Source organism: Taurulus bubalis, assembly GCF_910589615.1.
Source record: "Taurulus bubalis genome assembly, chromosome: 8".
Taxonomy (NCBI): domain Eukaryota; kingdom Metazoa; phylum Chordata; class Actinopteri; order Perciformes; family Cottidae; genus Taurulus; species Taurulus bubalis.
This window is the reverse complement of record NC_136596.1, coordinates 7,262,705-7,278,560: the sequence shown is the minus strand read 5'-3', so window position 1 is coordinate 7,278,560 and position 15,856 is coordinate 7,262,705. Positions and strand designations below refer to the sequence as shown.

The following is a 15,856-nucleotide window of genomic DNA, read 5'->3' as shown; positions in this document are numbered from 1 at the left end:
CTGTGAGAAAAGTACGTTTTAGCTTCACCGACTGTCTTGGGGGCCGACAGAGCAAGGAGCATATTGACTTAAGTATTGGCATTATTTCCAGTTTTTTTTTTACTTCTCTCTCTTTTTGTCTCACTTTCTCATTGATACATTTATGTATTAACAATTAATTATATTTTCATATTATGAATACAAATCAGATTTTGCATGTTGATCCCACGGGAATAAAAAAGACTAAAATAAAAGTGGAAAAAGAGACACTTGCAGACAACACCAGGAACAATTCCTGAGCTTTCCATCACCAAAGAACCTCAAGATGGTTTATAATCACATATTCTATTTCAGATTTAAGCAACTGAGATTCATTTAGGTTGAAAAGTCTCTACCTTATTTGTGAGGCTCTTTGTAGTCCCATAATACCGTGAGTTACATGAATAATCAAAATAAGGCTTGATCAAGGCTCCTACTAAAAAAGCCAAAAGCTGAAAACCAAGATATATTATTCACCGTCTCTCTGTCTCTCTCCATCACACACACACACACACACACACACACACACACACACACACACACACACACACACACACACACACACACACACACACACACACACACACACACAGCACTACTAATTCACACACAGAGTTCAAGTTAAGATGGGGGCTCTGAAGCCAACAATTTCCAATCCATGAAAATCACTATCCATGGGGGAAAATAATGCATTTTTGTATGAGGTTGGTGAGCAGAGAAAGAAGGTGTGTGTGTGTGTGTGTGTGTGTGTGTGTGTGTGTGTGTGTGTGTGTGTGTGTGTGTGTGTGTGTGTGTGTGTGTGTGTGTTTGAGTGTTTTGACAACACTGACATTGTTCCACATGACAAAAAAAAGAGATTTCATGTCAAGTGTCAATCTAATCTCTCTCTCTCTCGCTCGCCGTCTAAACTCTCTCCCACAAAAGCTGTCACTCTTCTACCGATCCATCACAGTAAAGCGCAGCCCACACACTTAGTATATTCATTAAGTCTTTATTAATCACAATTAATGGTGGGGATGTGGCTCTCTCTCTCTTTCGCTCTCCCTGTCTCTCCTTCACTCTCTTGACGTGTGGATGATGGTTAATGACTGTTTGACTTCTGCGCGTTGTTTATCATAGTTCAGCTTGATAATCTGTTCCAGTTCACCCGCACACTGCGGCTTAATGGTGCTTAATTGAAAACTTTGTTGACAAAGTGTATGACATTGAACCTTGAGTGAGCCAATTAGAATAATTAATCTTGGCAAACTTTACTTGAGGGACCAAAGATGCATGGCTAAGCGACCTCTCATGCTGCATTCTGTGAGCTTGGATATAGCGACTGTTAATTGAAAGGGCCGCATGGTAGCTCGGTGATTAGCGCTGATGCCTCTGTGGCACGGCCTTGTGTTGGCGACATTGTTGGCGACATCGCTCCACTGTGGCGTTGCCATGTTCCTGCCTATTTCTTTCCTGTGGTGACCTGCTCTCTGTGTTTCTGTGTCCACATGTTGCATTTAGGTACAATAAACGTCTTAGCCCAGATGTGAGTTATGCACTCCAGAACATATTGAGCCCATCACAGCTCTCAAAACTCTCAGTCAATGTTTCCGATGCTGTATACTGAGCAAATAAACATATTTGAAATAATGAGGAAGCCTGAGACAGTTCAACAATATGTTCTCTGATCTGTCAAATCCTTGCTGTTCTCCTTTAATGTGAACAAGGCTCCAGAAATTTGGCGAACATCCAGCCATGTTGTACACGCTGGAGATGCGAGATAGAGGCCAGTTATCTCCGCCACTGAAATCGAGGCAGTGAACAAAAAACTACGAAGAGGAAGGTCACTGGAGAGAACTCGGTGGTTAACTCTTTTTATATTTGGCACCAAAATAAACTCACTCGAAAGCAAAAACTCAAATATATGCCGGATTAATGTGAGACGACATCAGCGTTCTGAGGTTGAATGAGCACTCTTTCCAGGGTATTGGTGTGTGGCTGTGGGTCAGTGTGCTTCAGCCTCAGCTTCTCACTGCATTTTTCTTTGCTTTTCCTTCTCTTTTTTTTCTAAAACAAGGGAGAGAATAATCAGAAGCAGGTGCTGTTTGCTGGCTGGGTCGATGCCGCTGACTCTCTCTGCTCCTGACTAACGCTCAGTCACGTTCCTGAGTGCTGAAATGATTTGGACAAATACACTCAGTGACTCACTTTGTTGCTGATCGTGAGCCTTTTTGGGAGATATTTTATGATAGCTTTGCCTTGTTGCGTAAAAGCAGGTCACATAGCAAAAAAAACACAAAAAAAGCAACATGATGTCATGATAATAACCTCATGCGTTATTGATTTCCCTGCCCTCGTCTCTACAGGCAGGTCAGAATTATTTTAGCTTGTGGTGAATCAGCGACCCAGAGTACTTCAGTAAGTTGCTGGCTGACATGCATGCTGGAGCTCCGCATGTAGTTGAAGGCTGACCTCCATAATCATTATGTCACTCTCACCCACACAGAGTAATTGATATACCTGCAGTCACACTAGGTTGCACCTTGCAAAGCCTTCTGCACGTCCGTCTCACTGTTTCTTGTTCCAGAGCACAAATTTTCACAAATAAATCAAAGACGTGCTCGAACCCCGACAGCCACAACGTTGAACTATTCTGACCCTGCAGCTACAGGGAAACCACTTAAATACTTTTTTGACTTGATAATGTGAACATTATTCTCCTTCATGTTTTCCAGTGAGGCTAACACTAGTGAGGCAGCTGGCGCTCTTCTCATTTAAGGAACTGACTGCCAACTGCTGTCTAAGAGCAACAAACTCATTTTAGCACAACACTTCTGTCTCTCATCCCCCCGTCTTCTACCTCCCGTCTGCTCATTTCATTTGACACTCTTCCTCTGTTCGCTCATCATTTGTCTTTTCTCCTCTTCTCCTCTCCTCCTTTTCCCATCTCCCCACTACTTTCTCACTTGCACTCACTTTTCCTCCATTGTGTGCTTCTGTTGTCAACCATCCATCCAGATTGATGACACTGCCAGCTCTCTTCTTTTTTTTTTAGCTCCTTTAACATTTTCTCACTCAATTTCATATCTTTTTCTTATTCTCCAACTGACTCACATCCTCTTCTCCCTCTGTCTCCACCTCTCACCTAAACCGCTACTTCCACTTTTCACTGTCTCCAACTTAAAATTGTGTTTGCTGCAGAGGTGACAGGAGAAGAATATTCGTATTAAAGAAGGTCTACCTTGTCAGTTCTGAAATTCACTGAATTGCTTGATCATCTAACCCACACCACTCTGCATTGCAACTGGCCACACCTGCAGTAAAATCCTGCTACAGGGGAAAAAGCAGCATGGGCCCTAACCTGTATTTATAGGGGGCCGTGTGGATGGGCCTGGGGAAGTCTGCAGAATCAAGACAATATATGGAGTTATGGTGCATTTAAAGGGGCAATAAGTGAGATTGTTACTGTCCCACAGCAGAAAATAGCCACAATATATCTTGAGGGGGTTGATAGCCGAGTTGATCAATACCAGTGACTCAATGATCAGTTTCCAGGTGCTGAGATAACAGCCTTTCAAAACTCACTTTGTAGCCCGTACGTTGGCCTCGCCATCCGTTTCAGTTAGAAATGCACTCCCCATAGCCCAGCAGTGGTGCAGCAGCACAGTGTGAAATCTCTTAACAGTCCATTTTCACTCCAGTAGGGGTATCATTTATAACATGAGAGGATGCTCATTAAAACTGTTACAAATAGATGTTGCTGTCAAATGCAATCAAATGTTCTCCTAATGGCTCAGTTTTTAGGTAACCGGGGACACCTGTCCCCCGGGTACTCTTTACATATTTAAACATGAAGCATTTTAGTTTGAAAGAAATCACATACAAAAAGTGTGTATTGCCTTATTATCACCATGAGAGACTGATTTATATTTTAAAAACGTTGACTTTGATGCCATTTAACTTATTTCTTTTTACATATGAAAAATGTGAATGTGTGTTTGTGCACCTGCTCACACATGTTTGGAGGAACCACCTAAACCTTTACCTTAACCACCGCCTCTCTGTATGCTTAACCAAAACAAAATTCTACTCTTAACCTAAAAAGACAAGCTTTAATCCGTAAGCAGCCCTTTGGAGAAGGGAAATTTCCTAATTTTTCTTACTTTAACACAAGCAAAATTTCATGTTTCTCTATGAGAGAGAGGGAGAGAGAGAACATTATTTCTTCATGTTCAAGTCTTGGCTTCCTATTATGTGAACATTTTCTAGCTTAAATATGGGTCAATGCTGCAAATCCGTCCCTACGTCTTTCCCGTGATACTCGGTGAGTCACTTTCTCTCCCTCCCCGTGTGTGATCTCCTGATGTGTTTTGTCACCTGAACAAATTTGCAGCAATCGTTCACATTTCCCTTTGTTTCGCCCCGTTCTTCCGTTCTTCAAGTCTCCGGTCCCTCGCTCCTTTATCAAAACCACCACGGTGTTCTTTTTTCAGCTCGCGTCAACTAATAATGTGTGATCATCCCACCATCACGGCTGCTGCCAAAGAGTTGCCATGGCAACATTATAGTCCACGCAGTAGCGGCCACTGCGGAGCGAGCGGGGAGGCAGAGACCGAGCGCACACAGACACACACACACACACACACACACACACACACACACACAGAGGCTTCACAACGGTTACCCCACCACCACACGGGCAAGCGTTGCTCATTTCTTTAACAGCCAGTGGGAGTGTCAAAGTCATCATGGATCTCCCCAGTCAAAGTCAACGATCTCAAAGCGAGGCGATAACTCATTACAAACACACGGTGTTAGTGCAGCTCACAGCATGCCAGCTGTTTCATGGACACCCCCCACCGACGCAGGGAGACGCACGCATGCATGCATGCACCATACCCACACACACACTACCTATACATTAGGACACAGTTAAAACAATGCAAAAAAAAGGCTATAAAAGCCGGATCAACGCACAGATTACATTTCTGTAATTACCTTTCAGCTGTCAAACCCGCTCCTATGACCTATGCAGCTGACATTGAAACCCTTTCATATACTGAGACAATGAAGCATTAAATGATATGTTAACATGCAGTTATACATTGCAACCCCTGTATTTTATAGTGCAGGACATAACACGAATATGATGTACAGTAGGTGCAATTTTTTGTGATTAAAAGGATCTCTTTCCCGATCCCTCAGGTGACAGAAAAAGACCCTCAAAAAGCATCAAAGTGTTCATTCTCTTGGTTCTATAATCAACAAATTCAGACTTATATCAGGAACTGTAAACTGCTGTGAGGATTTTCATTACCTGTCACATTTCCTCTCCTGTGCTTCAGGAAGAGCTCCATCCTCCTCGATGTAGATCGTTCATGAGGACATAAAGACCGTGACACACACACACACACACACACACACACACACACGCCCACACATTCACTTTAATTAGCTACTCCTACCTCTCAGTATGTCCCTTTGTTATTGTTACAAACAGAATTGTAATGTATTTTGAATGTGTGACTCGGCTGTCATTGCTTGTCCATGCCTCTTGCTGCGTGTTTGCACGTGCGCGGAGGCAAATGTGTGGTTTTCCGAGGGAGGATGTGTTTCTTTCGGTGAGACAGCGACAGACAAATTAGAGATCTAGACAGATGGTGTACTGCAGGAAACCTTTGACTCAACCCATGTTATTGTCAGGCAGCTCACGGTAGCCTTTCATCCTGCCTGTCAGTCACGGGATGGAGACAAATGAAGAGCAGTTATAACCACTTTTGTGTTTAAAATGATTACCACCATGCTCGCTTTTTCTTACAAAGTTGAAGTATTCCCTCGCGTAGTATAACTGGCACGAATGTCGTTGGTTACTAATTGTACATGTGCAGAGTAACACTCAACACACTCAAGTATTCTGGAAGTGACCGAGTGCTCGACGGATGCATTTAAGCCTTAGAACTGAAATTACTCCGGCTCATATTCTATTTATGAGTTATTATGTCAGGATTGCCGTCGTATTTAAAAGGGTCCTGCAATGTAGCACGTAAACACATTCCACTTCACTTTTGCACCATCTGTCCAAACTCGGGCACCCTCTACTTAGCAAAAACATGGCGGCAGGCATCCCGGAATATTACCAGCACGGTCGTCATTTTTATCCACTTTCCTGCAAGTATTCTACGATTGCAAAATTAAATTAGTGAATTCTTTTGTGGCCAGGATAACGGCAGCTGAAGCTGAAGATAAATGTGAATGTGCCTATTACGAGCGTGTGTGCGTCTGTTCTTGTAGGTGCAGGTCAGGTTTGATTCAAGGGCCTTTCAGGGAAGCAGCTTTTGCATAACTCTGATTGGCCAATTAGGGCAGAATGACAGATGATGAGTTCCACGGGCAGACAGGGCCGTAATAGAGGGGAGAGACGAAGCACTTTGTCCTGAATCTCAAATCTCTTCTGCTCTTTCCTCCCTCAAAGTTACATGCAGCTTCGTCACATCCTAATGATTCCTCTGATGAAAGTCTCCTTTTTGTTTTTATGTTTTGATCTGTTTGATCTTTGATCAAGATGGGGAGACGGCCTTTTAGTTATTCTGTGTTGTTTTGTTTGGCATCCTTTTGTTTTTCTTGAGTACAGCAGAAGTCTTGATGCGAACGTTTGAAAATCAAAGCGTATATTTTAAAGGTGCTCGATGCGAAATTCAGAGCACATCTACGCTTGAAGGATCGCCACCACGCGGGACTGCTGAGCCAGCGACTAGCAGCTCGCGGTGCTAACAGCGCGACTTCATTCTCGGCCCTAGGTTGACGTTACTTCACTATATCTTTACATAGCAAATAGTTGGTTGCTGCTTTATTAATGCTCTGAATCCTGTTTATAGAACCTTTACATATAGATGATGCAGCCAGTAACCTCAACACACAGCAAGGTCATATTTTGAATGGCAAGGTTTCGTCATGCATGGCAACCTTGCTGGTAGATTGGACGCCTCATGTAAGGCTGAGTCCAATCTGATAAAAAAGGTGAAAAAAAAATCCAATGCTATTTCTCTCTGCTCGTAAATAATGTTAATTACCTTTTCGCTGTTTATTTGTGTCCCTCAAAGGTCAACAGAAAACGTGTTTTGTGGAAATATGTCACAAACTGGTTTACTGTCTATTATGTTCACAGAGAAGTGAAGAAGTGTTGAAGTAGAAGAAACGCAAAAGTGCCACCGCTTATTTCAACTGCTAAAGTGCCCCACAGAAACCTGGGTGACATGACATCTGTGACACGCAAGAGCAGTCAACTAACAGACGGCAACTCCAAAACATAAAGCATAAAAGTCTCTTTATGTCGACAGAAATGAAAAGACATCAACTAAGAAATCTTTAGAAGTTGGCGGAATTCCAAGCAAGAAATGATGAAATATTTTTGGCAAAACATTGCCAGACTTTTTTGAAAGGTGGGATCGCTCTTATTCCATCTCATTAGCCTGTGTGTAATCCGTCTTTCTCCGAAGCCGTCTGTCAGAGCACTGGCTTGTTTGTGCGTGTGAGGCATCTTTTGTCAAAGTGACAGATAAAAAGGTCAGCACTGTATGAAAGGCACTTTCATACACTTGAACACTTGAAGCTTGTTTTAACTTTCAAGAACAGTTTTTTCAGTGTTCAGTGTTCAGTTTTTCTGTGGTACTGTCATCAGCTAAGATCAATCTTTTACGGATGCTGTTTCAATTTTGATTAAATACAGGTGCTGTTTAAAAAAAAACTAATTTCAACTTGCATATCAATACTGCTACTGTTGCACCATGCATGCAACAGTAGCTGTGTTTCCATTCACATATTCTGTGCATTTTGGAGTGTTGTTTCCATACAGCTTTACGACTACAGTAAAGGTCTATAAAGAAAGTTTTCACGCTCCTTCAAAGTGATTTCGGTATATGTCGAAAAAGAGTTGGCGCTAAAGTGGATATGGAAACGCCTTTGCCAAATAGATTCTGATGGAGCAAACATTTAATTAGCATGACTGATCAGCTGTTTCTGCTGTTGCCATATATGCTGATGCGATATCCCCATCACATGCAAATGCTGTCTTCATCTCTGGGCACCACAAAACATGACCAATACCTGCTGCTGATTAAAAGTCGCCCAATCGTAACTAATTCCTGAGGACCTCTCTCCATTTTTTTCTCGATGGGTTCGACGGCCGGGGCCACTTGTTTCGTTTCCAACCTCTACTTCTTCCACTCTGATTACAGCCAAGCCGAGCATATACCGCCAACTTCTGGTTCCAATTGCTCCAAACCAGTTGACGGTTTGGAGTATAATTCACTTTTGTATTCATTTTTTGCAACATTTCAGAAATGTGCTTAAAAGTCCCTTCCACTTGCTCCTCTCAGAGGGTGCAAAGAGTGATCAAGCATGGAGTTATTTCAGTGTCCTGCATTATGCAATACAATATTACAGTCCAAAAGACACTAAGTAACATATTCGAAAGAAAATGGAGCAAGGCCCGCCGCTCGACTGAAAAAGAACAGATGCAGTATTGGTATGCGATGTGGGATTTCAACACTACCTCTCTTTCCTGCCAGTAGAGTGATAACCAGGGCATACAACGAGGCCAGTGCTGCCACGATACTACTACTGCTGAACACTATTGCGGACCACTTTGATGTTGTTTTGAATCAATGTTGTATATCATCTACACAAAGTCTTTTCTAATCTTGGAACCAATCCAAGTTTATCTGAGCCAAACAATCCCACATTGATGCCGGCAGTTGGTGGACATGATCTCGTATTAGAATGACTGATGGTGGATTTGCTGTTTGAATTAGCTCTTCTTTTCCCTTTTTTATCTGTCCAATCAATTGCAACCACAAGTGTCCCTAAATGAGAGTGACGTTGTTGTGAAGCAACGTGCTGAGCCCGTTTGGCTGATTTACATTGAAATGAGCCACATTTTATGGCTATTGTGGATGAAATTAATTATGTAAGCTGTCTGCAGAGCTCATTTGCATTTCTTGATTGATTTCAGTCCGTTCTATGTATTCCGCATGCGAAAAAATGAAGATGAGAGATGGGCACTGTCAATCACGTCAGAGTGTTGTCACTGAAATTGCAAGAGGGGTTTGCCCCCAGGAAGTTGTGCAGATAATTGCAAACATCTGTCTCTAAGTACACATGTATGAATCCGGTTTAGGTTTGCTTGCAGTTGTGCTTGTGAGTTTATTCATTCCTGAGTGTGTATCCACCCTGTTGGTGTCAAGCAGCACGGTGGTTTTGTCTATCTATGAGGGATTATTTGCATCTGTTTGTTTGCTGTGTTAGTATGTGCCTGTGAGGGAAGTATAAGCACACACACATAAGAAGTATAAGCTCACACACATGTTTCCACATTGCCTTTTCCCTCTTTGTCTCTCCCTTTTCCCCATGGCTCTCCCCCCTCCACGCCAGATAGCTTGTTAAATATCCAGCCGAATGCTAACAGAGCCTCTATAAGCCTGTCTGTCTGTGTGTGTCTGCAGCTCTCTTCCAAACCAAAACGAACGACCCAGTTAAATAATAAGCTGAAGGCTAACAGAGGGACCCCATCAACCTCTGAGCTGTATCCTCTCTGAAGCCATCAATCGTGCGACTAAAGCTAGGCTGCATAATGACATTGTGGCAGTGTTCTCGCGCTGTGCTGCAAAACATATTAATGTTAGCCATAATGAGTTTGACAGCCCAATATGGTTGTCAGGGATCAGAGAGGGTTTCAGCTGGCAAACACTGCCCTCCAATGGAAGAGGGGAGCTATGGCAACTGCAGTAAAAGCTGCAGTGTGGTCTGGTTTTATGCAGTTGTGCAAATATTTTTCATTCTCCGTGATTGTTTTGACTAATCATTGAAATGGCGCTCAGACGTGCCCGATACATATGCTCACACTTCTGAATGTGTCTCACTCGTGCACCCACGCGTTCATTCATGTATGCTCGCTTCTCAAAGTATTTTACAAGGATTTGTGTTGCTTCTGCGTCAGTGTGTTTACGATATGCTCTCTTACTGTGCATGGCTCTATGCTGACATGCATGTGTCTCCTGCCTTCATCCTAGAATCCTGGAGCTCCAGCAGAACGGTGACATGGACATACTGAAACTCAAGTGGTGGCCCAAGGACAGCCCCTGCGACCTCTACAGCTCGGTCCAGACACGGCAACACGGCAACGCCCTGGACATCCACAGCTTCGCCGGCGTTTTCTGCGTGCTGGCAGCCGGCGTGGTGCTCTCCTGCCTCATTGCTATGGTGGAGAGCTGGTGGTCACGGAGGAAGGGATCCAGGGTCCCCTCCAAGGAGGTATGGATGGGTGGCTGAGTAATTGTACATGAGATAGCTACAGGGCAGATAGTATATCCCAGGTCTTCTCTTATGTTTGTCAGAGAGAAATAAGTAGTGTAACAGGTAGGTGAAAAGGAGAAAAGGGTCCAAAATAGAAAAAGTAAGAGTGTACAGATGATGATTGGATGGATAATGGGTTCAGTTTCATGTCTCGCCGAGCCAAGGGGAGAAGGGTGTGGAATCACTAAATAAGAAGTCTAGACTTTGTGGCTAAGTGATGCAAAGTTGAAAAAGAAAAAGAAAATCCAATTCCTCAGTCAGCACGCATGAGGAGGAGAGATATGAGCGGAGACTCTCTTGTGAAGGAGTTACGACAATGATGGCGTCTTGAAGCTTTGAAAGCCTTTGAAAAAAAACATGTTTCCCATGTTCCCAATGTCACTTCCCCTGAACTAAATGTGCCACACAAGCAACAGCAGCAACACCACGCTGATAGCTCTGGCTGGAGCTGTACAGTATTCGTTGCCAGGCTTTTGCACATTCTCTCAAAAAGAAGCCCAGAGGTGCTATATTCGAGCACCGGTGATTTAACCAGCATTGATCTTTTGCGTAGTCCCGCATAAATCCTTGCTTCTGTGGGAAGGAAAGGTCAAATGGGCCTTGAATGTTTTCAGAAGCCCTGACAACATTGTGTTAATTTTCCCTTCTCAGCCACAATCATGGTCTTAATAGACTGTCAGCTTGTAAAGCACCCCGTCCCGTTATAAAATCGTAATATTTCGCGTGGTTACATTTTACCATTGAATTATCAAAATGATTAGCCAAGGAGACATTATCTGCCAAGAGTTAATTTAACTTAACTTGCAGTATTTGTAAAGGGTGTTAATCTTCATCCCACGTTTTAGTCCTCATTAGTCGATGTAAGTATCGTCATTCATACTGATGCCAAATAAGATATCCAACTTAAACTATGATGCAATATTTAATTGACTGGGTAACATATCCCAGATGCACATAATCGTATTAAACACCCACACTCTGAGATTTTAGGCACTGTGAATGAGTTCATTGCTGTATTTCTTTACAGTCCAAGACCATGTTTCTATTGAAACCACAAAATCCCTATTTCTCTTGGTCTTTACACCTTGATAGTGCACAATCACATTCCAGATCCCCAATATATATTGAAACTGGTAAATATACGCTATTAGTATTGGCGCTATAATGTATTCAGCCTTCTGCTACTGCATGCTCTCACCTCTTTGTTTAATGTTTTATTAATGCCATTTTGATGGTGTCGATTAATTTAAAATGAGGCAAATGTGTCAATGTCAACAGGGTCATCAACCTTATTTCTCTGAAAAGTTAATGTTTTGGAGAAAAGATGATAGTGGTTAAAGGCCGAGTATAAAAACAGCCCGAGGGCCTGTTTGAGTGCTGCGTCGTGCCTCGACCAAGGCAGTCAGAAACACACTGACTCACAGTATTAACCATGGAGGTTTATACCAGTCTTCTCTTCAAACCATTGGCAACACTCCACCTTGTAAATTAGCAGCAGCGCCTTGTGAAATTTCCAATCAGCCAATATGCGGTTGATCACCTCAGCAGGGATATCGTTTGAGGCAATCAAAGGGACTCAACATCTTCCCCTCGTAGGAACCCTGCAGTCTTGTTGTCGTTTGAGCTTCGTTTGCTCCGCCGTCGACAAGACAGGGATCGTCTTTGAAGAAAAGCACAAACGGCTGCTTGTTTAGTTGCATTGCTATTAACGCATGGTCATTGCACAAGCTTGGGCCATTTTCACCAGAATATTACAGTACCTGAGCCATTGTTGCGACTTCTCTATTTCAATAGCTGTTTTTTCTGGGATTTGACAAAGATTTGTACCAGCTTCCAATTGAACTTTGAGCTCCAGCTCCACATTGTCACCTCTCACGTCTACTGCTGTGTTTACCGAAGCCAGAGGGAGAAGAAGTTCAGCTCAATAACTTTAATCGAGATTCGGAAATTGCAGCAAAGTGAAGCAAATTTGGTATGCAAAACATGCCACTGATAAATGGATGGAAATGTAATTATGAAGTAATATTTTCACTTTTGGTTTCGAGTTAATTGTTTGTGTGTTGGTTACAAATTAGCCTGAGGCATGAAGCAGTGCAGATTAATTTTAGCGGAAAATGTTTTTGCCATCAGGTAAATTACTTCTGCTTCAACAATTGCCTTTTCCCCCTCTGAGGAAGCTACTTGATAAAAGCCGGTTAAGGTTAACTTGTGGATAATGACTTCAGAGAATTAAAGTAGAACAGTTCTCGAACTCTCTCATTCAACTTCCAGTGCTTAAAACCAATTTATCGTCAATCATAGGAGAGGTAGATATTAGGAGTTATAGCTATTGTTGCCTGGTTACCAAAATGGGCTTTAACTGGGTAATATATACAACATTATAATAATTAGGACTGTTTAAGTGAACCTCTCTGCATAATTCTGACTACCAGAAACAAGTTAGAGAAGCCTGGCTAATCTCCGTAATCTGTGGTGTCATGCTGATTTAAAGTTCCAGCAAAAATAAATTAGAAAAAGATGACAAAAAGATGGCAATGAAAATCGTGGCTCTACCCAGGATGATTTAGTGTCAGATCAGGTTACTTTTCATGATGAAAGGCCGATAACACCATTCATCTGGAAAGTAATTTAGGGGGGAAAGTTTCAATATGAAAACTCTATGAAGCATCGGGTCCAAACGATTAAATGAACAGCTCTTGGTCAAGCGTTAGTGTATCATCACACATTATTGCATCACTACAGTTTCTAGCTTTTGGAGACGATGCCTGCCGCTCGTAAAAAGTCGTTAATGTGACTTGAGTGGTGGTGACCTCCTTTGACGGGAATATACTTCAGACTAAATTAATATGGGTGTGATGTTGCAGGCAAATAGGTGCTTTGTGACCTGACTGATGTGCCTCATCAGCTGTGATCGCTGTATTGTGCACAAGCATATCGGACAAACTGATTGGAAGTTTCACACAGCTTTGTTTACCGCAAACCTCCTGCAATGGCTCGCAACCGATCAACAGCGGCAAATGATTTGTTGTTCATTGATTTATTTAATTGTTTCATTTTACTTGCACGTGAGTACATTCATCAGTTTAAGGACTTGCTTGTGGTGTGAGAGAATTTGTACACTTCTGTGAGTAGAAAAGAAGGAGCTATAAAGCTGCAGGCAGAGTCCTCCATTCTCACTCAATTTGCCATGTGCAAGTTCCCCATGCATCTGGCATGATGCGCCATTAAAGTGGCAACAAACCGCAGTGAGAATAGAGCAACATGCTCAACAGCAGGTTGACTGCTGTTCGATCTGCTTAAACTTAATTTAGTTTCTTTTATATTGCTGCCATGACGAGTCGAGTCGCTGCTCTTTTGTGTCGAAAGGAGTCAGCTGAGGTGGTTCGGGCATCTAGTCAGGACGCCTCCTGGACGCCTCCCATTAGAGGTTTTCCAGGCACGTCCAACTGGTAGGGGACCCCGGGGAAGACCGAGGACACGCTGGAGGGATTATATCTCCCGGCTGGCCTTGGAACGCCTCGGGATCCCCCAGAATGAGCTGGAAAGTGTTGCGGGTGAGAGGGAAGCCTGGGACGGCCTGCTGAACCTGCTGCCACCGCGACCCGACCCCGGATAAGCGGCTGATAATGGATGGGATGGGATGGGATGCTGCCATGATTTATTTCTCCACCGTCTAATTGCTTTGGCAAATCAAGTTATGCATATTAAATATTTACTGTGCATGCAGCCCCCCGCCGCGTGACTAAAACAGACAGTGGCTCAGTTGATTCGGTGTCTAAGCGTTGTGCTTACAGAAGAAACACATAATACATTTTGAGGCCCGGTCAGGTGAAACCACGTCGCTGCTCTCAACACGAGCAGAATGTGGGTCACATTGTATTTTTGTAAAAAAAAAAATGTATTCTATGTTGCAACATTGGCACCAAGCTGACCCACGTTTTGTTTTAGACCAGGCAACAATATTTGTTTTCTGCAGCACACACACACACACACACACACACACACAGACACACCAGGTCCACCAGCCCCCCGCTCAGCTCCCAGCTTTAATCTGTCATTCAGATCAGTAGGCATGTCCGCCAAACCAGCAGCCACAAAGACACCGAACCGCTGGTCGGGCACAAAGTCACGTCAAGCACCGTGTGGTTCAGCTGCAACACACGGAAACACGCTCGCCCCCCTGCCATCTTCATTAGCCACGAAGAGCAGCCATTGGAATCAGCCCCTGACTGAGCGCAGGAGTGGCGGCGCAGCAGTGAATAGGAGGGACAGCAGGGATTTAAACGGTGATAGTCTTTAAATCTCTTTGTAGTTGCTGAGGTTTTGCATATCAAGGCCTCATGCAGGAACAATGAATGTAAATCACTATTAGTATTAGTATTAATGTCAAAGCCACATTCAGGTGATAGGGTGAACTTCATATGTGTGTACATTATAATACAATTAGTGTTACTATTATTAGTCCACTGCCTCATTAAAGGACGATAAAAGATGAATACAGCTTTGAAGTTATTTTGCTTTTTGTGCTAAGAGGAGGGAGTAAGTTTTGATTTGAGTGTAAATCAAAACAAAGCATTGGGATAATAGAAGGAGCAAAGCAATAGGAGATCCAAAGTAGGAACGAAGTAATAGTGCATCATTAGAATAGCCCCGGTGTGCTTCCATGGTGAAAATGAAGTTGGATCAGTCAGCTATGATTGTTTTTGATAGTTGACCCTTGACATGTATCCTTCATCCTATCAAAGCATTGACCTATTGATTGCCTTTGGTTTAGCTCAAGGTTTTGCTCAGAGTAACCACTGGAGCTCCGGGGGGTCAGTGTGCTTCAAACAAAAGGGGTCATCAAACCGCGTCTGAAAGCCCCAGCGCCCGCTCCTTTTTCGACTGGCAACAAATTGTGTGTGTGCAAATGAGTTCAGCAACATGAATGCCTTTGAGGAGATACTGTCCCAAAGTGGTGTGTAAGCATTGTGTCGCACCAATCTCTATGACAGCAAGCTTTTCACCTCGCCTTTGAGTGCGGCAGTTTGGGACAAACATACACACTGTTTTGCCTTCACGTCGTACAAATGCGTTTGTTTCAAGCATACACTGGCCTTAAGACTGGCAGAGTGTCTGCAAAGGCCACTGCACTTCAAAATAGAACACACCGCATTGATCAAAGTTTTTCATTTGGCTGAGGTAGTATTTCCTATTTCTTTCTAAAAATCATCCTTTCATAGTATATATAAAAACAGTGGGAATAAGGGGAATCACCATCTGTGTAGAATGTTTCCAAATGGGCAACCAGCTGCAAAGATGGTTTGCTGAGAACAGAAGAGGAGAGAGTCAAGCTGGGACCACTGCAGCATGTCTTGACTCAGTGGAGGAAGAAAAACAAATTTAAGTCAACTTTAAAGCAGCTAATTAGATAAATTGCATATGTTGCATTTTATCGACTGGGGAAAACTTTGCCTCTGCATGCAATTGGGCCTTAGTCATGGCCAATGGACTAAGTCTAGTGTGTTTA

The 15,856-nt window shown here is 43.1% G+C and overlaps 1 protein-coding gene across 1 annotated transcript in view; it reads left to right on the top strand.

Moving 5' to 3' along the window:
* The window catches only part of grid2 (glutamate receptor, ionotropic, delta 2), a gene marked incomplete at both ends in the record, with an annotated part of 420,090 nt that overhangs the window by 398,210 nt on the left and 6,024 nt on the right, over positions 1-15,856 (top strand). Inside the window, one exon of the mRNA XM_079221919.1 lies at positions 10,065-10,305. Within this exon, the coding sequence (XP_079078045.1) occupies positions 10,065-10,305 (241 nt within the window). The remainder of the gene's footprint in view (positions 1-10,064; positions 10,306-15,856) is intronic.